Consider the following 26,890-nt stretch of genomic DNA (forward strand, 5'->3'; position numbering starts at 1 on the left):
TTCTGTTTCACTCACAAGCAGCTAAACTTGGGTGACTTCCTGCCTCCTCCTCAGGATTCACCCCCTTTTAACATCCACAGCTTCAACTGCAAAAAGCTTATTTAAAGTAAGTGCTTCCGTTTCTAAGCTATATTAAAAATATCTACACTCCTCTGTTTGAAAAATTTCACATCATCTTTACATTTTTATATTAAATTAAAATTTGAAATGCATTAAAAAGCAGAATGGAAAGATCTTGTACCTAACGTGTATAAACAAAATATCAGGATACATGCTAAATTTAAAAATAAAGTATTACAAATCGTTAGAAAGTATGCTCTAAATTTGTCCCTATTTATACACACATAAATATTTAAAGTAGCAGTCCTCTGTTGGGTTCTGGTAAATTCAAGTGAAAACAAACAACAAAAAGAGAAGGAACCCATAAAAGCAGCAATAACTGAAAGCCTGTCACATTGACCATATTAGGCAATCTTGAAAGAACCGGGATTGGCTCTAAATTAAGAAAGGAAGCTAAAAGATATAATGGTAGAAGTATGTAAAATCATGATTGGCACTGATTTGTATTTCCCTAACATCTCTTTTTCTTTTCTACTATTTCTAGCAGTGGCCTAAAATTGATATGGCCTAAATAAAACTGATAGATGACATTTAAAATTAAATTCATAATGCGTAATTATCTTGTAAACCACAAGTGAGCACTGTACTAAAGATTGGAAGAAAGAAAAAAAGACTGCATGTTCATGCACCATCAGCTTTACTACGAAGGACTAAAGTGTACACAGAACAAAATCAGATTTTTAAAGTTTATGCCAGACCAGCTGATACGTTCTAGGAAAAATCTAACTCCTCTATAGGCCCAATGTTCCTTAGTGAACCATTATATACTTCTTTGTGGGGTTGCAGTTGGCATTTTTTTGGTTGCCTGGTTGGTTTGGGTTTGTTTTCTTCATTTTGTTTCATTTTGCTATATGCAGAAGATGTCAGATTAAATGGACTATTTCCATTAGCAGCATTCCATCAAAATCATTCAAAATGTGGAATCTAGCTTATTCCTTACTATGATTGTCACTGTGATTCTTTCAATACATGTATGTTAATTGTCTTTTGTGCAGGTGTGAAAACAGTAACTCTGGTAAAGGACAAATGGGAAGTTTTAGAACATTCAACTCATATTGCAATTAAATGAAGAAAATGGAACTGAGATGTAATTCTCATATCACGCACTATGGCAGCATTACTCCATTACTTTGAGAAGCTTAGTGACAATTCCCACCATGACATCTCAGAATAGTTTTAAAATTTGGATGTCCTTTCTTCAACCAGCACATGAAAATCTCAAACTCTTTACAGACACTGCATGATTTACCTTTACCTCTTGTTTACGTAGATGAATGAATAAGAATTGTTTTTGGAACAAAATGCTTTCCCTATCCAGAATTCCATCATTTCAATCAAAAAGCAGTTTTCTAACAAAACAAAAAGCTCTGCAAAATCTATGTGCTTTCAATAACAAATGCCAGAAATGTACTTAACCAACATCTGTGCAAAGTTCTGAAGCTTTTAAGTATGGAAAGTGGTATTCCTTTTTTCATTTTTTTGAATGATGACTGAATTTAATATTAATCTTTTAATAGAAGCCTTATTTAAATCATAAAGGACCTCCCATGCAGGATCTAAAAGGATCTATAGAGCAGGTATAATGGAGATTGTATACTTGAATACATACTGTTGGTCTTCATGCACATTTATCCTGCAGCACAATGTTAAAATAAGTGATAACTGAAGAGATTTGTAAAAAAATTATACAAATCAACATTATAAACATCAGGAATTTCACTGTTATCAATCACCTTCTAACAGTCTTTCTAAGATTTACTTTCTAATAGTAAAATAAAAAACAATATCAAAGAATAGTTCATGCTTAAGGTACTTTAAGTTAATACAAGTTCATGTTACATATATTTTAATCAAAGGGTCTAATAACAACTAGATGAATACAAAATGGACTGTCACGCTTTTCAATCAAAACATTAATACTTTATTAATACAGAAGCCTCATGATTGCACTATCCACAACTGTTAAAAATGTTTGTAAGGATAAAATACAATTCCTAAACAAAAACAGCAACAAAAATGGTGAATCAGATCTTACCCATTCTTGAAATATAAAACATGTGCCCTCTGTAGTCCTGTTTCCAAGAAAAAACCAAGCTCCTGTTCATGTGTAGTAGGCCCTGGCTTAGGGCTTCTGTTTTGTATATTAGTATTAATTACCTACAAGTACAAAAGACAGAAATGCTGACAACAAAAATTAACAAGTTTTGTAATTTCAGTAAAAGCTTTCAATGAAATCAAAAGCTTGAAAGAGTGATAAATGAAGCATTTACTTATCAGTCACCCAAATTAAAGAGGAAGCTAAGAATTTGGTGAATCTAGTGAAAGAGAACTTTCAGAAAGGTCATCCTGCAATGACACAATGGAAAATGAAGCTGAACAGATGAGAAAACAACCAGATGAGTAACCAAATGAGTAACCATGCAATTCTTCAGCTCTACAGAGATTAGCTTACCCTTTCTATCTCCTGAAGGTACAGAAGAGCAATATCCCCAGCTTTCTCATAGCACGTAACAATTTCTTGTTCACGGTCCACATGGAGGTTGCTAGCTGAAGAAGAAATTGGCAGCTTCTCAAGACAGAGACCTGAATATAAAACAATTTCATAAGAAGAATTAAAAAGTAACATCATATAGTACTACAATACTACATAAAACTGAGACCCTTCAATTAGGGGAAGAAACAAAAACACACACAAATAAATGAAGTTGTGGTCCTCTGATACAGACACAAACAAATAAATAATACTGATGCCTCCTCAAAAAAAAAAAAAAAAAAAAAAAAAAATTAAAATTAAAAAAAAATTTTTTTGCAACTTTGATTTGAAAGAACGTTATGATGGTCTACCAAAGCGTCCAGTGTGTTTCTATATTAGTTTTAAATCACTTCATACAAATCTTCACTTTTCCTGAGTGAACACAGCAACAAAAGAACTGACAAATTCCTCTTAAATGTCCCTTCATATACACCTTTATAAGGTCCTTCATTGAAAATAAATGCAGCATAAGATACTATGCAGGCAGCAGTTTAAGCAGTAGATGAGTAGGAGAAATTGTTGTGACAAATATCCAAATATATATATATATGAATGCCCAAAAATAACTCAGAATAGCCAACTTTACTAAAAAGTACCTCACTCATCAAGCACAGAAGCCTTTTTCCTCATAGGATTTCACTGGGCTTATCCAACAAAAACGTTATTTGGTGCTTTGATAGATAAAAGAAAAAAGAAAAAAGAAAAAAAAAAGAAAAAAAACCCTGTTTGCTAGTCTAAAATCAAAGCCCAGCAGCTCTCAATAACCAATTATGTCTCTTACACAATTCACACTTCTATTAGAGTTATTTTCAAAATAATTAGGGAAACCAGCTGGAAAGAATCTCAAGAACAATAACCCACCTGACCAAGGAATCAACCAACCCCAATTTTTTAACTTGCTCTTAAAGCCTCCAGCTCTAGGGATGTCTTGACCTTCCTATGCAATTTATTATAGAAATCAATTATTCTTAAATTATTATTTTTTCCTAATGTCTAAATCCCTCTCCCTACATTAACTACTCCTAGTCTTCTTCACAGAGTTTGTTCCTTTCTTTACAAAACCTCTTTTTAAATGTCTAGAGAAAGAGAAACATGTCTGCTACAAGGAACATCAATTCTCACTCTTGCCATTCTGCCTTGACTGCTAATCATTTTCATCTCCTCTGGACACTTTACAGCAGGTTATACCTATTTTGACTTTCTGATCCAAAACTGGATACATATCTCCACTATCTCTGCTTGAAGCCTCAACAGTACTAAGCAGAAAAGATGAAAAAAATCCTGCATTTAATGTAGGATACTTTTTAATACAAATGAACAGAACTGCAGTGCCTTCTCCTCTACTTAAAATATGCAGCAGATCATCAGATCAATCACACAAAACATATGACTCATCAATTACACCCATTGTACAATTTTTCAAATACTGTTTTGCATTAGAAGTGTAGCACTTTTCTCATATTCTTAAGAGACTTATTTTGGGTCATTATTCCAGCTTGTAATGTTGATCTAGAAGAGCATTCAACTGCTTCCATATTAGTATAATTCACAATTTAAATGACCATACGCTCCCTTCATCATCTAGGGCTTTTAGAAGCCATGAATTCCATTATTTGAGGGAAAAAAAACACTACATATAATTACAAATACTGGGTACACACCTGTAGGATGCCAGGTTGTACTAAATCCCATTTTAGTGTGTTGAATGATATCTGTCCATCAGTGCTGTAAGGTATGGAGATGGGTTCACTTGAACTCATTTTCTTATTAAAACATCTTGAGAAAAGACAAGGAATCTGGAGATTATTTACTATTAAACTTGAGCTACACAATATTGGTGAACCCCATATTCTTTTAGAAGATCTGTTAAGATTCAGTACCTCCCCACAAAAATATAAATCTTTATTAAGAAACGAATAAATAAAGCTACATTACTTGTTCAAGAAGATGACTTATGCCTACACCAGAGCTCATTGGCCACCTTCTTTACCATTTAGAAACAACACAAAATCTACACTTCCTATGTGTAAACTACACACCCAGATCAGACACAATCCTGACTTTACTACAAACTGCTCTGTTAGAGAAAAGATAAAATTCAGTATACTTCTCAAAAACCTGTATGTTCCTTAAGCCCAGCAAACATGCAATAGACCACGTCTTACAAGCCTGCCAAATCTGAATACAACAGACACTGGACTTTTCTGACATGCTGTGGTTCTCATCTCACATATCTCTAAAAATTAATTTTAGCAACCTTTATACCAACCTTTGCTAATAAAAACACCAAGAGACTGAAAGCATCAGCTAATTGGTAAGATTCATTCCTCCCTACTCCTCTCCTGTGACAAACAACAAGAGCCCTACAGTAATTCTCCACTACATGAAAAATATTACTCAAACAGCTCTTCGTAGAATTGACGTGGATTTATTATTATTATTTTTAAGTTACGAACACAATTATAGTCTTTTTAATCTGAAAAACTCAGTATACAGACATTTTCTCATTTTACACAAGATTTTTTTTTTAAGATGTGATAGAATCTCAGAAATAATCACTGCCAGAAACCAGTACAGTAGGAGCACAACATTCTAACGACCTTTTGATGAAGCACATAACTATATTTCTTATAGTAACCTTATTATACAAGTGCATTCACTGTATTTTTCCTAGGATGTTTCTTGCAACCTGCAAAAATATGTATTTTAATCACAAAGTGCTTTGGAGCAGGAAGTAAATTGGGAGAACTTCCATGAAATGACGACTTACTAGGATTGATTTATTTGGTTTGTCAACACAATTCAGTACTGTATCAAAAACAAAAACACACAGACTAGAAGAAAAACCTTTAATAAATTACAATTTCTTTATCAAGTTAAAATAAAACAGTTCCTTCACACTCCAATCATTTATATTTTCTTAAGCACAGCTAATGAAGTGCAAAAGTTAATGCATTAAAATACAGGAACATATTTTTAATTAGAAATGGATATAAATAGTAATATAGCAATAACAACCATATAATATACTGCCCATTTTTCATAAGAGTACTGGGAGAAGATAAACAGTGAATGAAAAATAAGGGATTATTATATTAGCCTCCTGGGAAATAAACAAGCAAGTGACAACATACAGTATCCAAAAACACGTGAAGACACAGTATCACCTTAAATCATCTGCTGAAGTGTTTATATATATTTGGACAAGTCAGTTCTCCCCTTTGTGCTTGTTTCCATCTGCCAGGCAATCATCTCTGCTTCTCTCCCGCAAAAGGGCAGGAATTTCTCTACTATTTATAAACTTTTTTGAGATATTCAGTAAAGAGCTGCATGCCACTTCTATGAAATATTACTGTATTTATTGTATAGGTCATGGCTATTTCTTTATTTAGCCTTTATTTTGTTTTATTCGGCAAGAATATTGTGCCAGTTGGGATCCCACAGATTGATTTTGATACTCGTGGCTTTTAAGTTTAAGTCCCTCCAACCAAAACCACCTGCAAGTAAAAGCTTTCAACAAACTGGGTCAGTTTTATTTTGGGAAGACATTTATCTCATAAGTATCTAATCCTGATATCAAGCAAGATGACTTCTGAGGGAAAAGAAAGTGAGAAGCAGTGAAATGAATACAAGTCCACACTAGTGAAGCTTACATGTTTTGCAAAGTAACTCTAAAATAGATTGTCAAAACAGCAAAACAGCAACAAACACTATTTGAACAAGAAAAGGGTATATCTGGTATTTCAATTACATGCTAACCAGCAAAGGTTTTCTTTAAATATTTAAATCCTGAATAATTTATAAATTTTTGTGCGTGTGTAAGGTTCAGAAAGCAAACAGTACATTGCCTAATCACTTATCCCAAGTGACATTCATGTCTCTATGGTACCAGGTTAACCATCTCAACTTTTTTTTTTTTTTTAATAACTAAATATAATACAAGACCTAGCCAAAATACACACACACATACACTAGCCACTACCTACAAACGATGGTTCCCTGATAAGAATGAGCAATGAACTAACAATTTTTAAGAAGTCCCCATGGAGTAGATTTGTATAGCTAACAGTTTTTATTTTGAGAACAATAACAGTAACCATATTTAATTTATTCAATTACAAATCACTTCTAAAAATTAAAAAAAAAAAAAAAAATTCAAAGCAAACCACTGTAGGAAAACCACTTAACACCCCCATTTCATTTCCCAGAGTAAAACAATAATAAGAACAATAAATAAATTTCTCAAATGTAAAAAGGAATCCACAGAAAACAAAAGGGGGAAAAAGAAAAAAGCCTGAGAGAAGTCTATCATATTTATAGTGCTGTTTGACCGATGATTTTCCATGATGCCAACTAATGCTTTGCCTGTATAAACGCTAGTACTGAAACAATAATCCTCTGGTTTATCTACTGTCTTCAGTATACAAGTCAAAGGGCAGACAAAAAAATCTGGAAGACTATTTTATACTTCAGTAATATTTTCGCAAGTGAGAAAGAGTTGCAACAATAGAATGGTGCTCCTGGGTTTGCTTGCTGTTTTCCTTATACCCGTAAAACACAAGCCTGAGTATACAGAATTTACTCTTCCCTATGATAAGCAAGGCAGTACTGTTAAGTAACTGTAAAACAACAACAATAAAAAACACTCACCAGCCTTTCACCAGTCCTTTTAAAGAGTTCTGTATTTAGCTTATATTTTTAGAACAATCAAGTATATGGATTACAGCATGTGCTTATTTGTAGTTTTTGACAAAAAACTGAAACCCTCGTTAATGCTATCAAGGAACTCCCACAGTTCGTTTCTAAACTTAGAATGAACACTGCTAATTTCACTTAAGGACTTATTTTTACAAGTCTTCAGTAAAAGATTGTGACTTATTTATAGAAAATGTTTTTTTAAAAAGCAAAGTATGAACTTTTTTTCCTTTCCAATTTACAACCGCTATTTGTTAAGTATTATTGAAAGGAGAAAGACCAAGAATAGAGGAGGAATTGAATGGGCTGCCCAGGGAGGAAGTGGAGTCCTTGGAGGTGTTCAAGAAACATTTAGATGTTGTATTGAGCAACACGGTGTAGCAGAAAATATTAGTGATAGGTGGATGGTTGGACTGGATGATCTTGGGGGTCTTTTCCAACCTGGTGATTCTATGATTTTCTATATAAACAAACAAACAAACAAAAAGCCAACACACTGAAACTGAGTTCTTAAATTTGTTTTAATACATTCAGTGTTTGGGTTTCAAAGAATGGCTCTAAAAGCACGGAATCACAGAATTGTATGGGTTGGAAAGGACCTCAAGAGATTATCAAGTCCAACTCTCCTATTAAAGCATGTTCCTTTAGTGGAACATAGGAACAGTAGGCCACACAGGTGAGTGTCTGGATGGGTCTTAAATAGTAAGAGACTCTACAATCTCTCTGGGTAACCTGTTCCAGAGCTTGGTCACCCTTGCCATAAAGAAGTTCTTCCACATGCTTGGATGGAACTTCCTATGCTCAATTTTTAGGCCAGTGTTCCTTGTCCTATCACTACATACCACTGAGAAGAGCCAGACCTCACCCATTTTCCTCCCACCTCCCATTAGATAAATATTAATCAGTTCCCTCCTCGGTCTTCTTTTCCCTCAGGCTGAGGAAAATGAGGCAAACTTTTGGTTTTCCCTCTTCAATCTCTGTTCAAGCTGGGAAAAGAAAAGGTTTATTTGGAAAAGTTTGAAGCAGCCATGATCTGCAAACAGCCTGCTGATGGACTGCAGCTCTTTAAAGAAGCTGAGTTCCTGACACATTGCCTAAGGAGGCTAGGGATCTCTGGCATAATAACTAAAACTTTCATTTAGCATTCTTCCACAAAGAGCTTCTCAGTGTCTGCTGAAATAGGCTAACAACGTACATGACCTCATTACAATCGTATACAATTAAAGATCAGCACAGCATCTTTTGCTAACTGCAAAGTAGCAATTCACATGCACCTGACACTTCTGATGAACCTAATGAGTAACGCCACATTTCTGTAAGTAGAACTAATTAATAGCCAGCCAAACTTGGTAAATGCAACATTAAATTTGAATATGGGTCAGCAGCAGTAAAGACAGCCTCACCTTACTCAACACACATCATCTAAATATAAATACATATATATAAATATAAGCAGCAATAGGGCTACAATCCTATAATGTCACATTCTAACTTGTATAACATCTCTCACATACTTAACAAGAACGTAGCTGTAATGTAACACAACTCTCTTGTCAGTACTGTAGTATTGACCTGTACTGTACTGTAGAATACCTGTAGTACCCTACTATTCAATGACAATATAGTAACTATGAACGCCATTTCTTAACTAAAATCAAAAGTTTGCAGAGTTGAAAACTGGAAGAAGCATCAGACTCATAAATTGCTATGTTTGTCTTTGAGCATCTGTAGAAAGATTCACTGACGTGCAAAACCAAGTACTGTAAATTCATTTTTCAGCCATCTTTAGTTACTCAGCAGCACAAGAATCATGTTACCTAAGACTTCAATACGCTGATTTCCCAGTTAAATATATATTTTTTATTTGAGCGCCACTGACAAGCTGCACCTCCCCAAAGTAACACAATATCCCACTATGCAAGCATCTCATCCCTGCTTCCATAAGCAAACAAAAATTGCTTAGAAACACAGAAGAAATTGCCACACACAGTATTTGAATAAAGCCTATGTGCTCTTTCCAGTATGTTACCTCATTCATACACTGCTGAAAACTTGCACAAACTTAATTGTCCTGATCCCAGAGACCATAGGAGATCCCTAGGAGAATATTAGCTTCAGTCATTAATGAAATGGATTCTAAAAATATATGCTTCCATGTGATAATAGAGTTACACCAATTTTCTTCTGGTTCATCTTTTAAGGAAAGCATGGTAGGGAAAGCTGGAGTTAGATACACAACCTAACCTAAAAAAGCAAGATGAAAAAGGACACACCTATACAATCTTCAGTTTCTTCTTTATGGATTCAAAGTTTCTCTTATTTTAATTCTTTATATGTTAAGATTTTCCTCTGTCTCAAAATGTACTACTGCCAATTAAATTGATCTAGTGAAGAAAGTAAACAAATGATAATGAAGAGACAAAATTAAACTCCTGTAACAGAGGTTTGGAAAGCTCCATCTTTTCATTCCTATCTTTTATACAACATTCAAAAATGGCCCCCCTGGTGACTTTAAGTCAGTCACTGAATCTAAGCAAATCATGTCTTAATAAAGTCATAGTTTTGATACTGCAGCTATTCCAATACAACACCTGATACACATACATACAGAGTGCAGACCTGAATCCTGACCTATACTAATCAGGTTTCTAAAGCTATGCTATACTCACTTGGCTAGTCCTGTTTTAACAGACACAAAAACAGATAACTTCTCATCAGATCCCTCTTCCATCTTTCCTCTAGTCAAGATTTACTTCATCACCACACTAGCAATTCTGAGCATTTTCCCTTGTAGAAGTGAAAGCCAGGCACTTTGCAACATCACTTGTGCACTGAGGCCTCTCGTTCACAAGTTCATGAAACTGCATGGTGCAGGGTTGGAAAGAACCCAACACTATAGAAAACAGAAAAGATTTCAAAGGTCATTCAATAGGATTTTTCTCATAATTTTGTTGAAATCTTACACTGATTTTGAGAAATCTAATGAGATGGTTTCTCTGGAAGCTGTGAAACAGTATATCACTACTTACACATTGTCAAGAAAAGAATAACAATATTTTAATCTTGCTGGATTTGAACGCCGTTTCTGGCTTTCTCAGTATTACGCCTCTTGCTTATATTCCTACTAGATACAATGTCTTGTGCTAAAGCTAAATATAGCACTGAGACTTAAAGGCATTCTTTTAAGAATATTTATGCATATGTAATTCATTTTTGTAATAAAAGTTTTGAGGAAACCTTTGTGAATGCATCACAGCCAGCAGACTGCTTCTGAAGAACTAAATTGTGCTTAACGACAGAATTAATTCAAGTTGAAGACTGCAGGCATGCAGAGACAATAAATTTCATATTCTGGACAAAGATCCAGAATTTGCCAATGAAAAATATTGTAATTTAATGAACATTTTTCCATGAAGTTTGCAAAACAAACAAGGAAACAATCAAACAACTTTTACGGATAATACATTCAGACACACTTACTTTGGAGAGATTGAAGTGGCAGTAAGAACTCTTCCAATATTTTTTTCCCATATCTTACTTTCTGACAGAAGAAACAAATATATGCACATTTAAGCACGTGTAACCCCTCAAATATCTGTGTATACAAACACACACGAATACATACACTCCACAGTTCAGCAAACTCTTAGAGACCTCACTTCTCCTGCCATGTTCCAATTCTGTTCCTCTCCCCACAAACAGTACTACAGTTCTTCCTCTTCCCCTTCTTTCCAGCAACCTGTAGATAAAGCTCCAACAAAACTCATCTCGAATTTGACCTCGGGCTTGTTTTTGCACTTCATTTCATTCATACACATACACTGAATCATCCTTTGCTGTGAAGAATTGAAAAACATACTTCATATGTACAGAGCAAGGGTAAGATTGCACAGGTGCAAAGCAAGTCAGGAGACTAAACTGTCTAGGGTTACAGAGTTACATTCTCATTTAAGCACCTTGTCAAAGTTGCAGAAGAATAAACAACATTTCTGCTCAGGCACCTCACTCAACTGGTCACCTCTGTTACAGAGAGGAAAGATCAGAGCAAGAAGACAAGCATTTGTGGTGGTCCTATCTAAAAGTAAGAAAAAAATTGTTAATAGGGCAATTAAAAACTACCGTCAGTTTTCAGTCATACGCAGACCACTATAAGATAGGATACATATCTCCTGTTGGCCGCACATCCAGATGTGCTGGGTTTGCCCACAGGTGGATTGACATGAGGCAACTGAAGCAGGCTTTGGTACTGCCAGTCTGCAGGCCGCTGCACTGAGCTGTGCAGTCAGGCTGATGTGTGCACATGAGCAGTTCCCTACTTCTTGGAAATAACAGGAATCGGTCCATGACTGCCACAGAAATAAAAACTAAAAGCTTAGAGAACTTTTTCTCTTTGCATATTCAGGTTATCCTTAAACCTGCAAACACAAATACAAATTGCAGTGAAGCACAAAGTCCCCACAAGAATAATTTGTATTTAATTGTGAAGTAACTACAAACCTCCAGTGACCTCTGAAGAGGTTCTTCAGACTGAAATTTTTTATAGTCCAGTCTTACAAGGAGAATAATGAAATTTCAGGGGAGGAAGAAAAGAAGAGGAAAATTAACCATACTACTGCTAATTATGTACACTATTGAGCTGTTAATTACTCTAAGTATTTCTAGATATTGAATACGGAATTTAAGACTGCTCTGCGACTTCAATCTTTTTCTAGAACACACAGGAAATGACTTACAACCTGTTTGGAGGGATATTATGTTTCATTAATCATCCATTCAAACTGGAAACAGAAAAGAAAAAAAACAAGCAGCACTTCTAGACATGAACAGAACAACAGAAAAGCAATAGTCACCAGGTTTGCCCAGGTAAGCTGGTAACCAGGCACCTAGTATAAAGGACCAAACTAATGAAGTCTGATCAAGATTAGATCATGCTTGATATCACAGACTGCAGTGTTTAAGTAGAAAACTTGAAATCAGAAGCAGTAAAATAAAAAGCATATCTAGGCAGCAGACATGCTTTTCTTTCTCCTTTTCTTTCCTTAAAAGATGAACCAAGAAAAACATTCCAGTGTAGAGAAGAAATTAAGGCAAGAAATCACTCTTACTATTTTCTAATAAATTAATTTTTCATCAAATAAATTGTATAATACCCTTCCTTTCGGCAAATTGCTTCAATTGTTCTGTATTTTCATGAAGTTAAATAAAACAGAGCCAAAAGAGTTGAACCCTGGGAAAAAAAACTTTGTTAAATTATTGGCATTGAATTCTTTGGAAATACAAGCAAATTTATGCGCATGAAGTTAATCAAATGAAAGAAATTTTCATAAGAAAAACGTGACAAATCCAACACAAATCCTTGCAGATGGGCAGGCTTACAACACATGTAAAAAATCCCCATACTCTTTCCTTTCCACTCCCCGTGAAAACAGTCAATGCCTTCCAAGGGTGTTAGAATCAAACCTTAACCATTTAACAGTGAATGCTACTGAAGCCTCTCCTAATTTATTTGTTGACTCTGACACTCCATCCACCGTAACAAAAAGTATATGCACTTATAAAACCCAATTAAACATGGCAGACCAAGGCAAACATTTAGACACAGAAAATTCTCATAAACCCACGGTGCACAAACTGCCACTTTCCTCTAAGCACAGAACTCACAGCCCTCCAACGAGTTTTCTAAACTGAAGAGGTACTGCCACCTTCAGACATCAGAGCAGCATTACAATTTTCATTATCCTGGATTCTTCAAAAAGGAAAAAATACACTTCACTTTTTGAATTATTTTTAAATATATTCAATCCTCAAAGTTTCTAGAGTTAAACTGCAGAACAAAAATTGTTTTAAGTCCTTTTATCATGTTATGACTAATTTTATGAATTAGCTTACTGTAACCTAGAAATTCCAACATTCACCTAAAAAGCATTGTGAATCAAGGTTCTCCAATTCTGACCATAACAATTGCAAAACTGCATCACTTTTTTAACCCTTAATTTTCAGGAACAGTGACAATAATTCTAGTTTATTGTTACAGTTATTTTGGCATTCAGATATTCAAAGACTTTGAAATGCACATCTAAAAAATTGATGGGGTGACAGCAGTTAAAATGGAAATCTTCATAGAGGTGAGAGTCTTGTCAACCTAGACAAACTCTGATCAGATTAAAGGAGCTAAACTATTCTCTTACTCATCTGCAAATACAGCACTCAACCACTGTGTTAATGATACATACGCTAGTAATTTCTTTAACTTTGGACAAGATACAGATTAACTTCTTAAATACTTGTTCCACTTTATTGTATTGGAAAGAGTAATCTTACCTTTAGTAGAGTATGCTTCAGCAATCATCCGTAACCTATATGGTGGCACAGCAGCTAGCTGCAAATCATCAACTCCAACTCTGGCATATGTGTTCAGAGCTTCCTTGTAGTCACCTTCCACATAGTTCAATTTGGCCATAAGTAGGTTAGCCTCTTGTAAGAATTCTGGCTAGAAGCAATAGGAATAAGAAAGTTTTTATTCCCGATCCAAGCACATCGAATTATTCCTGACAGTTATTTGGCCTGTTTTCGGCATATATTCACCATGAAAACCTCAAGTAGATTTTTCCTCAAGAGAGCAAAATCCCACCAGAATTCTAACTCCATGTAATATTAGGGAATCTTGAAGCAGAGGTTGAAGTCATTTAGTAATACTCCATCAAGCTACTGAAAAGCATTATCAGACATTTTACACAGTCATATACTTACTCACATGTGCAAGAGAAATACCTCCCTGGTAAGTTCCAGCTTTGCCAGGTAACAAAACTATTTAAAAGCAGTTTATCATTACAACCTCTCCAATGGTTTCAGCACCATAAGCACAACATAGTGTCAAAACTTAAAGTGTGCTCTACAGCCTACATATTAACATAATTTGCACAGTTCCAGAGTGCCAAGGTAGAAGGAAGGTATTCAGAAAAGGATTCATGGAAGAATGGAAGAAAAAAGGAAAAGAAAATAACTCTCCCAGGCATCACAGAAAACACAAAATAGGAAGTTAGAGATGACTGTAAAGCAAGGTTCTCATCTCTCAAGAGATAGCCATGAATATAGAAATGCCAAGCAATAGAGTAGTTACAGCAATAATTGACATGTTAAGAATATTTTTTAAAAAGTGGCATAATTATTCCTCTCAAGTATTAACTTTACTTTTCTCCACAAACATAACTTAAGAAATCTTTCCTGAGTACTTATGAGACTGTTAAAGAAATTAGTGAAATATTTCATATTTATAACATTTAAATTACTGCAAAGAATGATTTAGTTATGCACTCCAGGTAAAACTTCCACAAAACAATCTGCAAGTTCTTCATGTAAGCCTTCAAGAAGTCATTGAGAATTTTCCTGTTCTTCTAATGAAAGAAGGCAAAGAACGTATGTGAACAAAGATCCATGAAGAAAGAGGCACAAAATAGCACAGCACCAATGATGGGAGTAACAATAAAACAAGAAACAAGAATTTTCTGTGTTTTTCTCTATACTCAGCAACATAACCCAGTCAATTTCAAGTTCTAACCAACTTACCTTTAGGTTTCCTCTATCAAGTGCTGCTGTTAGATGCTTCCTGACCTCAGTTAGCTTTGGCCGGGGGCCCCGCGGACTACTGCTCTGCTTAAGAGCATTTTCCTTCAAAAACTGTTCCAGTTTGGACTCTCCAAGAAGAAGTTCTGCCATGTCATCTGAAATAAATTTTAAAAAATAACAACATGAAATTTTAGAAATCATTTTATTTCACTAATATTTCTGTGTAGTTACCATTGCCTCCACTGAAAATTTCCAGACCTGAATTTTAAATACAAACTAAAACAGGCATAGAGTCAACTACTTAGATTTAACATATCAAGTGGGTACATCATTTTACTTTTCAGTTTATCTATTACATGCCTGCTATTGTAGATTAAAGTCTCTTATGTTCTAAGGTATAATGAACTAGAGCATTAATCTGAAGCCAGTACTCTTCTTATTTTAAAAACAACATGTATTTCAAAAGCCTTGTGGATACTGTAGCATTCTGAATTTGTAAAAATTCATTTCTAATACTCATTTCAATGAAAAATCCTGTTTCATAAAATGCCTGTTGTGGTTTCACAAGTATGAACACAAAGATAAAGGATTATTTTTTGACACAAGTTGCATACTGCATGTCATAGAATCCAATAATCATCTGATTTGGAATGAACCCTTACAGGTCACCTAGTCCAACTCCCCTGCAATGAACAGGAACACCTACATCTAGATCAAGTTGCTCAGAGCCCAATCCAGCCTGACCTTAAATGTCTTGAGGGACAGGGCATCCACTACCTCTCTGTGCAATCTGTGCCAGTTCTTCATTACCCTTATTGTAAAAAAACATTTTTCTTATAAACGGTCTAATCTCCAATCTAATCCAAATCTCTTAAAATCAAATTCTTTTAGTTTGAAACCATTTCTCCTTGTCCCGTCACAACAGACCCAGCTGAGAAGTCTGTCTCCTTCCTTTTTACAGCTCTCTTTTAGATATTGATAGGCCAATATCAGGTCACCTCAAATCCTTCTCCAGGCTGAACGGCCCCAGCTCTTTCAGCCTGTCTTTATAGGAGAGGTGTCCCATCACTTGGATCATTTCTGTCGCCCTCCTCTGGACGCACTCCAACTGATCCACTCCTCTCCTGTACTGAGGATTCCACAACCGGATGCAGGACTCCAGGTGAGGTCTCACCACCTTAAAGGAATGTCACCCAGGATGTCTCTGCTCATTATTTCACACCTGGGCTGTAAGAATATGGCTGTTAACCAGATCTTGTTAAGGCTCCAGCCATCTCACACCTTTCTATTTCTCATCTTTCTCAGTTCCTTAAGAGGCATACCACCACTTCTGGAGACAGTCTATAATACTGAAATTCAAGAAAATTGTCATCCTCTACCTCATGCCTATCCAGGATGATTAAACTTATTTTACTGAAACACATTCAATAGTTCTTTTAGTGAAAAGAGAGCTAGAAACATCATCACCTTACTATTCAGGACTTGAAAATATCACATCATGTCTTGCAAACAATGTTTGCATACTCAAATATGAACTCAAAATAAATAAGTAAAATAGATTTTTTAAAAGGGAGAAGGCAAAATGCTGGCAATCAGGAAACTGCTGACAGCCCATGCCCTTTAGCACTATCCTTAGAGGCTATAGGAAGGCATGGAAAGGCCGAGATAAGCACAACTTGGTGTTAATATATCAGAGAAAAACCTTCCTTCAGCAAGTATAAATGCATCAACATTAGCTTGTATTTAAGTACAGCATGTCTCAGTACTGTGCCTGTTGGACTACTATATGTGCCCTATGTACAGCGCCATTATACAGTAAGCTACAAAGATCAGTTCTGTCCTGTAATGGCTTATCAACTGAAAAGACAAAAGTCTAGAAAAAAATTTCCATGAAAACTCGAGTTTGCTGCTGATTTTTAAATCTAAAATTTCTAAATGTCACCAAGAGAGCTTAAGAGACCAACCAAATAGCAGAGGTATCAAGGGATTTGTTATTTTTCCATTTACAATTTCAATCTGATGTTCTGGTAATTATATCCATGGTGATCTGGACATTTATGTGTTCTAAACTATACCCACTCATGTTTAATTGTTCAAACAGTACTGCAGAATGGAAAGATCTCAGCTTCCAGATGAAGATGAGACAAGCCATGTATGCAGCCTGGTTATCAGCCTGCTTAGTTTTCAGGTTTTCAGAACAGTTGCCAGACTCACGACTCAGGTTTGCAGTAACAATTCCCTTCCTCTGCCCACTACAGAGTTTCTCCTGATAATTTTGGTGGACATCTCATCTTTAGACCAGACTGCATCAAGTAATTTAAAGTGTCATGCTTTAATCTATATTTCTTTTAAGAACACCTTTATACCTTCTCAAGTGTTCCGTTTTGCCTAAACTGTGCTCCTCCCCCTTCAATTTGCCCTCACAATGACGAGGCCCTCTGCACACAGCTTTGACTTACCCTATCGAAAATGTCGGTCTCTTAGAAGATAAAGAATGAAAAAGTGAAATATTTCCCTGGAGCATCATTACTATGGAAACACTCGACAAAGCAGTGGCACTCAGTATCTTTCAAATAAGTATTAAAGGCACCCGATTCCCAGCCCAAAGCAAACAGTGTTATTCAACAATATACCTACAAGATAATAATAAAACTGCATTAGCTACAAATGGCCAACTAAAAGAAAGCTTTTATGTGCCTATTCAATGCTCATATGGCAAAATTTATAGCTGTTCAGCTGTACTAACAAGCAACTGACGGTTTGACATGCATCTGAAAGTCCAGCATACAATTTCTGTGACATGACAGAGAAGTTCACCACTTCACAAATCCTGACTGAAAAGGTTTTCATTTAAAACATCTGATACTTAAGGACAGTTTAAGAAAGCAAAACAAAAAATGTCAATTTGTCAAATGTAAGTTCTGAGAAATGTAAAGACTATTTGTACACTACAGTATTTTACATACAGCCTAGAGCACACAACACTGAAGGCAAACTTTACCTTATTCAGATCATAGTTCCGCACTACACTTCTCCTATCTGCATTTTGCACAGTTGCTATTTTTAATATGACAAGCAATCAAAGCTCCTATGATTTGAAGTTTCTTCTGATAAACTATACCTTAAGTTTGAAATCCCCTGAAGAAATAAAAGTAGAGAAGGACACAGATTGTTCCCATAAATTCAGAGTTACCAGTGCACGTCCAGGAATTTTTGAAGCAATTTACATTTCGCTGTGCAATTCTGAGAATAGGCTACACCTCATAGTCAAGGGGTGAAGGAGAGATGACAGCAGAAGGGTCCCCTTTTAGCTTTCTAAGATTTAGTAAAATTGGCTCTCAGCTGTTCTCAAAGGCCATGCACTCCATCCTGTCATACTGGTGTACTCACTCCACTATACCAACATTCTTTTCATTCTGGGAAGCCCAAAGCTAGATGCAGAATTCCAGACATGGTGTCACAAGTGACTAACAGGGAAACACTACATTTCCCCAAGCTGCATGTGAGCCTCTACCACTGCTTGAGGAACCAGCCTCATCAGTACAGATAGCAGCATAAGGGTACCATGGGCATCCATTTTGTCATTTGGTTTCCAAACCCCACAGAACACCAAAACACTGATCTTCCTTTTACCGCTACCATACTCAAACTAAGACCTCCTTGTTGCTCTTTATATCTCTTACCAGTTTCATCCTCAGCTAAGCATTGCATTTCCCTTTCAAACTCATTAATACACTGGCAATGTCTCTGAGCTTCTCCCAGTGCAGGAAATCACACCTAACCCATCACATCTCTAATCCCAGTAAGAACGTTGCTCCGCAAGTGCACACGTTTCTAATTACTTCACTATCTATACAGAAATATTGACTAACACCTAAATAAGATTGTTTTACTTTCTTTAAAGACACTCAGCCACTACTTTGTTATAGTTTGATTTGTTTTCTGCATGTTCTTGCTTTTCCTTCAGACATGAATCTTAGTGCAGCTGATAAATATCAATAGCTTGGGTTGCACAGCTTCACTTTCAAGTTGCAAGATATGAAATGCACCCAATCTAGATCTGACATCTCATATCAAATCCCCTTTGTTACAGTCTCATACTAAATTCCACATTTCATTAGCAGTGCCCACTGCATTACTATAAACAAATTAAAAATAAATCAGGTATTATGCCTATTATTACCCTGCTCAGATAGATTTCACATCCCATTCTGGAAGACTGAACCTTCTCTACCTGCTCCAGCTCACTGGAAATCAAAGCATGTAAACTGCTTGCACAGAAAAGTTAACTGCTTTTACGTAGCAATTCTTCAGTTCGGGTTAGAATTTGGTGTAAAGAATCTAATCAGCTGTATGAAAGGGACACAGAGATCACTCCAAACCCACAGAACCATTCCTCAGAGCAGGATGCAACTATTTGCCTCGCAAAGAATAGGCACTGAAAAGTCCTTTCAGCAAAGGCATTTTACTAATAATATTTGGAATACTCCCGAGTGCTCTCACTCAGTACACAATTTCTGTTTATGAGCCTCTTGACGCTTCAAAAGGGGAAGAAAAAGTAAGAGTGGGACTTGAAAATAATACTTGATGTCAGCACAATAACATCCTACTTTGAAGAGGAACAACTGGGATGAATTCTGCTTAATTGTATTTTTAAAGCAAAGTAGTGGCTAAAAAGTGGATACAAACATGTCAAAATGTTTAAGCTTTAAAAGGTTGATACTTAAGTAGATAATTTCTCCCTGATTTATATCTATCAAAACAGTAAGGTCAACCATTGACATTCTTCAACACTTCAAGTACAAGAATTACTTGTATAATGTAAAATGCCAAAGAAGAAACTTGGACTTCCCTCCTGTATGCATTCCTTTTTAGCACGTCTCAATAGTCCTGGCCTACCCTCCCATCACATGCATTTCTTTAGGTCAAATACAACAGTTTCTTCGTGGAAGGACAGGCTATTAAAAATAAAATAAAAATAATAATAATAAAAAAAAAGATAACCCCACATGGGAAAACCATACAAGAGCTGGACGAGATATTTTGTTCATACAAATTGTGAAATTGTCATTGAAGCATGTGAAACAACTAGTTTTGAAAGGTTACATTAGATTGATTAGTAGACAACTTGAAGAAGAGTTAGACATTAAAGAAAGAAAAAAAAAACCTTTTCCTGCTACATGAGAAAAATGCATTCCCGGAGGCATGAGGATTCTTATATAGCACTGAAGCCATCCCTGTTACTAAAGGACTTGAAGTGTTGGTTGATGAGAGGCTCAACATTAGCTGGCAATGTGCACTTGCAGACCAGAAAGCCACATGTATCCTGGGCAGCAACAAAGGCAGTGTGATCAGCAGGGGAAGGCAGGAGATTGTACCGCTCCGCTCCACCTTTGTGAGATCCCACCTGCAGTACTGCATGCAGCTGTGGGGCCACCAGCACACAAAGGACGTGGACCCGTTGGGGTTCAGAGAAGGCCACAAAGATAATCAGAGGCCTGAAACACCTTGACTTCAAATATGAGCTGAGGAAGATGGGGGTGTTGAGTCTGGTGAAGAAAAGGCTCCAGAGAGACCTCATAGCAGCCTTCCAGAACCTGAAGAAAAAAAATTCTTCACTCAGAGGGTGGTGAGGTGCTGACATAGGCTGCCCAGAGTAGCTGTGGATGCCCCACTCCTGGAGGTGTTCAAAGCCTGGCTGGATGAGGCTCTGGGCAATCTGGTCTAATCTCTGACTGTGACAGGCAGGTTGGAACTAGATGATCTTGAAGGTGCCTTCCAACCCAGGTCATTCTGTGATTCTGTGTTGCCTCTAGAAAATTTAATTTAGCACCCCTCTTTCTATCCCTTCTCCTTTTCCCACGCTAGCCCCTCTACCCTCAGTTTCTTCTCTCTGAAAATGTCTTTTCAAAAAGTGCCATCTCTAACAAGAGACAAGCAAGACCAAAGCCTTAAAGCCTTAAGCCTTCATGCTGGTGTATACTCAGAAACCATCCCGACACCTGAACATGGGAATCAAAGTAGTCTACAATACCCAGATATTTTGTTCCCATCACTGGTGCAAGTTAAGGAAGCTAACAATCCATATGCTAGCTAGAGATAGTCACACTGCAGCAACACAAATTACACATGCTTTCTTTCACAGGAAAGATGGGAGAGGAGAAAACAACAGCTGCAACTTATACATAGATCTGATTAAGCATCAAAACAGAAACTGTTATTCCAGGTCATCCACATATGGCACAACACCCCCCTTTCCCTGTACCATTGCTATCGAACATGAGAGGAGCAGTGACTGTCAGACTGGCTTTCATCACAGAACTGTTCCACGTGCACAGTTGCTGATGACTAACATGAGAAGACCACTCATCACAGAATGCAAATCATAAAAAACACTGCAAAGAAGGACTTCGTTTTAATTGAGACACTCATTTGTTAAGTCAGTGATTCAGGGTGAGAAACTGGCAGTAAATTTTTAAACTAAAGTAGGTCTGAAAGAAGGCCCTATTGACAAAGCATTAGCTTGAGACCTGTCAACTGTTCCGTGCAAATAAGAAAGATTATTAAAAGCACCAAGAAGGTTCCAAGTTCCAATTAGATGGACATTTCTAAAACAAACCATTTACTGTTATACCATAGCTCTAGCAGGGTGATTTCAATCAGTTTTGAATAATCCTTAAGTAATCCTGAAATAATGTAAGTAAAGTTTGAGGAAAAGCTTGGTTTATCTTTCAGCACAATGAGTTATCTAGATTACATTCTTCTATGAAACACATCATTAACAATTAAACTGCAAAAAGATATTACACACCTTGAAGCATAGCCTTGTTTCATCTAAGTAGGTTTGTCTCAGAAGGAAAACCTGTTTGTAAAGGGTTTTCATATACTGAAACTGGTTTGTCACTTTCAGAAAACTGAGATACTTATAGATCAATATAAAATCAAAGGAGGATATTCATACATTTTTCTGATAAAGAGTCCATCAATAATAATCACACTATGCATCACAGTTGAAAGCAGAACATTTCCTCAGTGAGGAAGGATGGCCCAGATTGCCCCCTACAGAATTACTGATACTACCCACTTTTCTAATATGAAATCCTCTGCTATAACTACAGAATATAGAATGTCCTGAGTTGGAAGGGATGGGACCAACGAGGATCACCGAGTCCAAGCTTGGCTCCATACAGCATCACCCAAAATTCAAACTCTACGTCTGAGAGCATTGTTGAGACTCTGCTTGAACTCTGGCAGCTTGGGGCTGTGCCTGCTGCCCTAGGGAACCTGTCCAAAAACAAGTCTATTATAATGAGAGACAAGTCTGAACACCTCAGAAATCCAAGTCAAACTGAAGGATGCTTTCGGTAAAATAATCCATGCTTGTTAACACAGAAAGGAAAAGCAAAAAATCTGAATGCTTCTAGACAAGCCAACTGTTTTCTTTCAGCTCAGATATGCTCATACAAAGCATCTTGAGAAGAACCTTGTGTGAGCACAGTTATCCCTTTCTGTAATACATATTGACCTTGACCACCTCAAAAACAAGAATAAAGGCTGGCATAAAGACAGGAGAACAAAACAACACTAAAATATCTTTGTAAGGCAGTAGCTAAAAATATCATGGCAGCTGCTCTGTAATTTGAGTTTTACCATTTACTTTTTGAAGGAGAATTCTTATCATAACATAATTCTTGTTCTTATAACAAGATCCAAAGCATTTACAGAAAAGAAAACAGAATTATAAGGGGTATTCTTCATTTATCCTGGATCATGGACGATGAAGAATACTTACTGCTGTTAGTTTAAGACTTGCTATGTCTATCTTCAGCATTCCACTGAATTACATGATAAAATATAAAACACAATCAGTCTTCTGAAGAATGCTACCATAACCTCAAGGTGTTTGCTAAAGAACAGAGGGGCTGTAAGCGGGCTATGTGGCAGGAACTCCTCTTGCTAAATTCCTTTCTACGAGTACATTTAGGAGAAAATGTAAAGAATGGCTGCACTGAACACAGCTCAAACAGTAACAGTTGGAACAAGAACTGAATACAGAACAGGAGCTGTTTCTCTTGCCTGCAGAATCCTTTTCCAACAGGTGACTTAAACATTGTTCTTAATTCCGCAGTATGCCAAGATAAAAATAGTGAATGATTAAGTGCTTCCAATATAATGAATCAATCTGCTACCTGTTGTTCTACTGGGTAGTAAATAACTGCTTTGTTAAACTATTACTTCTCCTGTGGTAGTTCACTAGTCTTAGATTAAAAAAAAAACAAACAACGTTATCTAGGCCACACAACTACTATTTTCGTGTCTTCTAAACTGTTCTTAATACTCATGCAGAAAACATAAAATTTAGAAGGACACAATAATTATTTTACTTCAGTTGTATTTTTAATAGCACAAGGAAGTGCCCCTTGCAATTGCCAACCCCCTCTGGCAGAGGTCATCAGTAGCCAAGCTCCTGGTATCAAGGCTCTTTGCACACAACATTCCTCCACACCTCAACATCTGCAGTGAACTGCTGTGGAACACCCCCAAGATCCACAATCCTGTGCTAACAAAAATAGTTACACCTTACAAAGCTCAACATCTAAAGCCAGATAGAGCATGGGGCAGGAAACAACCAAGAATGAGTGTTTTCTTTTTTAGATGCCAAATGATCATTGTTTAAAAGAAGTATTTTTAGTATCGTTTCACCATCTTCTAAACTATGCAGCTGCAAGAAAAATGTGCAGAATTAAGATAAAATCTCTTGCTACAAAGATTTAAGCAAAGAGGCTCAAACTCAAACCCTGAGGATATGAATTTGAATAGAAGGTATTTAGGAATAGAAAACAGAGCAAACTAGCTACAGAATCTGAGGTGACCAGCCAAGCAGGAATTAATCTTTCCTTGTAAGTAAGCAGATAACAAATCTAAAGCATATTGCATCATTTCACCTTCTTCCCAACAAAATCTCCAGTGTTTCAGATAACATATTTCAGACTCTTAAACAGAATAATTAATTATCTGAATGTGTTGAAATTGAAAGATCACCGTTATCATTAGTTGAAAATGAAGACACCGAAATAGGGGAGATCAACTAGATGAAGTGGGGAGTTGTCAAAACAGAGCAAGAAAGAAGGGGGGGAGAACACCACCTCAACTCTTCACTCCAGAATGCCAAAAATGGGAAAAAAGAAAAAGGTGTAAAAAAGTAGGTGAATAAGGCACCAAAGGGGTAACGAGAACATGTGTGAGATTTCCAGCTTTCTCTGAGCAAAGTTTCTGTAAGAACAGCTGAAGAAAAATCTCATGACATCTCAGAGTATGTTTATTAAGAAGACCACTCTGAAATGGAGCTTTCTTCCAAAGAGGAGGATCTGGAAATGTTGGATCCAGAGCTGATTTCATGTTCACCTAGCAGAAGTGGCATAAAACTCATGTTTCTGAATATAATTGACCATACACTTAAAGACATTTGTTCTGTTTGTGACCTATGTAGCCCATAAAGCAATGGCCGTACCTGACAAGGAATGTTAGCAAGTCTCACGTACCCATACAGGTAACTCTAACCAGCAGTTACATACATTAAACTGAATGCTAAATGTTGCATTTATATGAAGGTTTACATTAAAGAAAATGTATGTAAAATAACATGTAGACACAAATGTGCTACTTTTAATTTTATCACTGAATCTTAGGTAGTAAGGATTCACAGAACCATCAGATGACTGAGGAGGGAAGGGGCCTCTGGAGGTTATACTGGCTAAATGCAGCTGATCCGAAGCAGAATCCAGTGGGATTTCATCTGGTCAGCCTTACACACATGGAAACCAGAAGCACAATATACACTGTCAGCTGTTCAAAGACATTTAATTCTATGCATTAGCACCTTTCATTATACACGGTAACTCATTCCTCTGACTCTAAAGCACAGGGAGAATGGAACCCTTCTACTGTGCTGTTCTACAGCATCTATGCAATTATCTTCTTTGACATCCCAAACTTGAAGAAAAATATCACAAAATCCTAGAGTATTTGTACACACGCTTACAAATTAAGCAAGTTTTCTCCTACAGCAACACTACCACAAACACGAGGGCACACATTAGAAAAACTTCAACAATTTCAAACTACGTTATTTTTCTGCCATTTAAAAAAGAATTCTGGGTCTCAGGTTTTGTGAAGTATTAAGATTATCAGAACAGTGAATATCAAACCAGGACAACCACAATTCATCATCTAGATTATTGATACGTGTGGAATACTTAAATTAAACTTGGCCCATTCAATCAAGTGCAACACAAAGCTAAGACTCATAGAATCAGGAATCACAAAGTTTGGAAAAGACCTCTAAGATCATCTAGTCCAACTGTCCACCTACCACCAATATTTCCCAACTAAAACACGTTCCTCAGTACAACAGCTACTCTTTCCTTAAACACCCCCAGGTTCAATGACTCCACCACCTCTCTGCGCAGCTATTGCTGCTCCTATCGCTGTTACCTGGAAGATGAGGCCAACCCCCACCTCGCCACAACCTCCTTTCAGGGAGTTGTAGAGTGATAAGGCCTCCCCCAAGCCTCATCTTCTGCAGATTGAACAATTCCAGTTCCCTCAGCCGCTCCTCATAAAACTTGGGCTCCAGACCCAGCACAGCTTCACTGCCCTTCTTTAAACACACTCCAGAGAAGAAGAAAAGATAACATAGGTTGTATCCAAGATGTGGGAGCAAGAAGTATGGCAAGCAGGACTTTCACCATCATGATTATGATCTTTGTGTGTTTAACTGGGAAAAGAAAGTATGTGTCTGTATTTGATTGCAGATTTTCTTCTAGGAATCATACCAAGGGAAAATGATTTTAAAAATAGCTTTTTCCTACTTATATTTAGTTTAGCTTACAAAGGCAATCAAAGAAGGACTTGGAAAACAGGAAAAGCATATATCGTGGCAGATAGAAATTCCTTTTCATCTTGCTTCTTGTCATATTTTGTCTTAAAGGAGAAGCCACTTTTCCTGTTGCTCCTAAGCAGGAGAAGACCCTTGGGAATACTTAAATGGACAGCAAAACCAGACCATGTCACAGTGGCAGAGTCCCTTCATCCATGCTCTACAAAACAGCTACGTGGCAGCAAATCTGAGATGACAACAACATAATTCAGCTTCTGTTCTCTCAAGTCAAGGAAAAAAAGTAGCTGACAAAAAAGAAGAATGAAAAGATAGAGGAGATCCTGACTCTACCCAGCTTTGCATCCATCAAGCTCATTTCCTTACTCCTAAACCTCATCAGTTAGGGATCTTGCTTCTTCAGTGCCTGGCCATCTCTCCATGTTAGTCATGTTAGTTGCCAGGCCAGAAGCGGGGTGCTTTTCTTCCAGAGGTTGATCCAATGCCCAAAGCTCAGTCAAAAGCACAAAGATGAGCCTCTGCTACCCACTACGGGAGATGAGACAGTTCTTCACCACCTACCATGCCAGACAACCACAGAAAGCAGCCTCATCTTGTCCTCTTTCCACCCCACGTGGCCCATCAGGGAAGCTTCAATATTTGGAAGTTTATAACCTGTGCTTGTCACTATCAGAGATGCTTGTCTCAGATAAATAATTACAACTTTTAAGACAAAAAGCATCTTGTCGCAACTTTTTAAAATTCTGTCCGCTGTTTTAAAGTTTTTTGTCTCTTATTTTTGCTTCTCCCTCAATCTGGCTCTAAAACAAACCCCTTAAAGCCTTGATTAATGCAAAATATTTCTCCCCATTCTGGTAAAGAGACTTCCCTCTGATCAAGTGGAAGCTCTAACCCAGAGAGCTGAGGCAGCTAGACAAACAGAATTAAGTGCAATTTCTGATTATAGGTAAAAAGACAACTCTTCAGTTACTTAATCTTGCAAATACTGTCCCATGAAAGTCCTCTCTTATTTCCTCTTTTCTTTCAGTGCAGATGAAGACCTACCTTCATTATGAAAAACAACCCCCTTGATTATATGC

At 36.7% G+C, this 26,890-nt stretch overlaps 1 protein-coding gene across 3 annotated transcripts in view; it reads right to left on the reverse strand.

Annotated features, from left to right (window-relative positions):
• TTC7B (tetratricopeptide repeat domain 7B) overlaps nt 1-26,890 on the reverse strand; it is a 124,138-nt gene that overhangs the window by 90,019 nt on the left and 7,229 nt on the right. For all 3 annotated transcript variants that reach the window (XM_042865153.1, XM_042865143.1, XM_042865134.1), the window contains exons 2-5: nt 14,915-15,069; nt 13,670-13,838; nt 2,573-2,703; nt 2,156-2,277 (exon numbers count right to left, since the gene is read on the reverse strand). In XM_042865153.1, the coding sequence (XP_042721087.1) occupies nt 2,156-2,277; nt 2,573-2,703; nt 13,670-13,838; nt 14,915-15,069 (577 nt within the window). The remainder of the gene's footprint in view (nt 1-2,155; nt 2,278-2,572; nt 2,704-13,669; nt 13,839-14,914; nt 15,070-26,890) is intronic.

Source organism: Lagopus leucura, unplaced genomic scaffold (genome assembly GCF_019238085.1).
Source record: "Lagopus leucura isolate 7727_CA_CO unplaced genomic scaffold, USGS_WTPT01 Super-Scaffold_1, whole genome shotgun sequence".
NCBI lineage: Eukaryota > Metazoa > Chordata > Aves > Galliformes > Phasianidae > Lagopus > Lagopus leucura.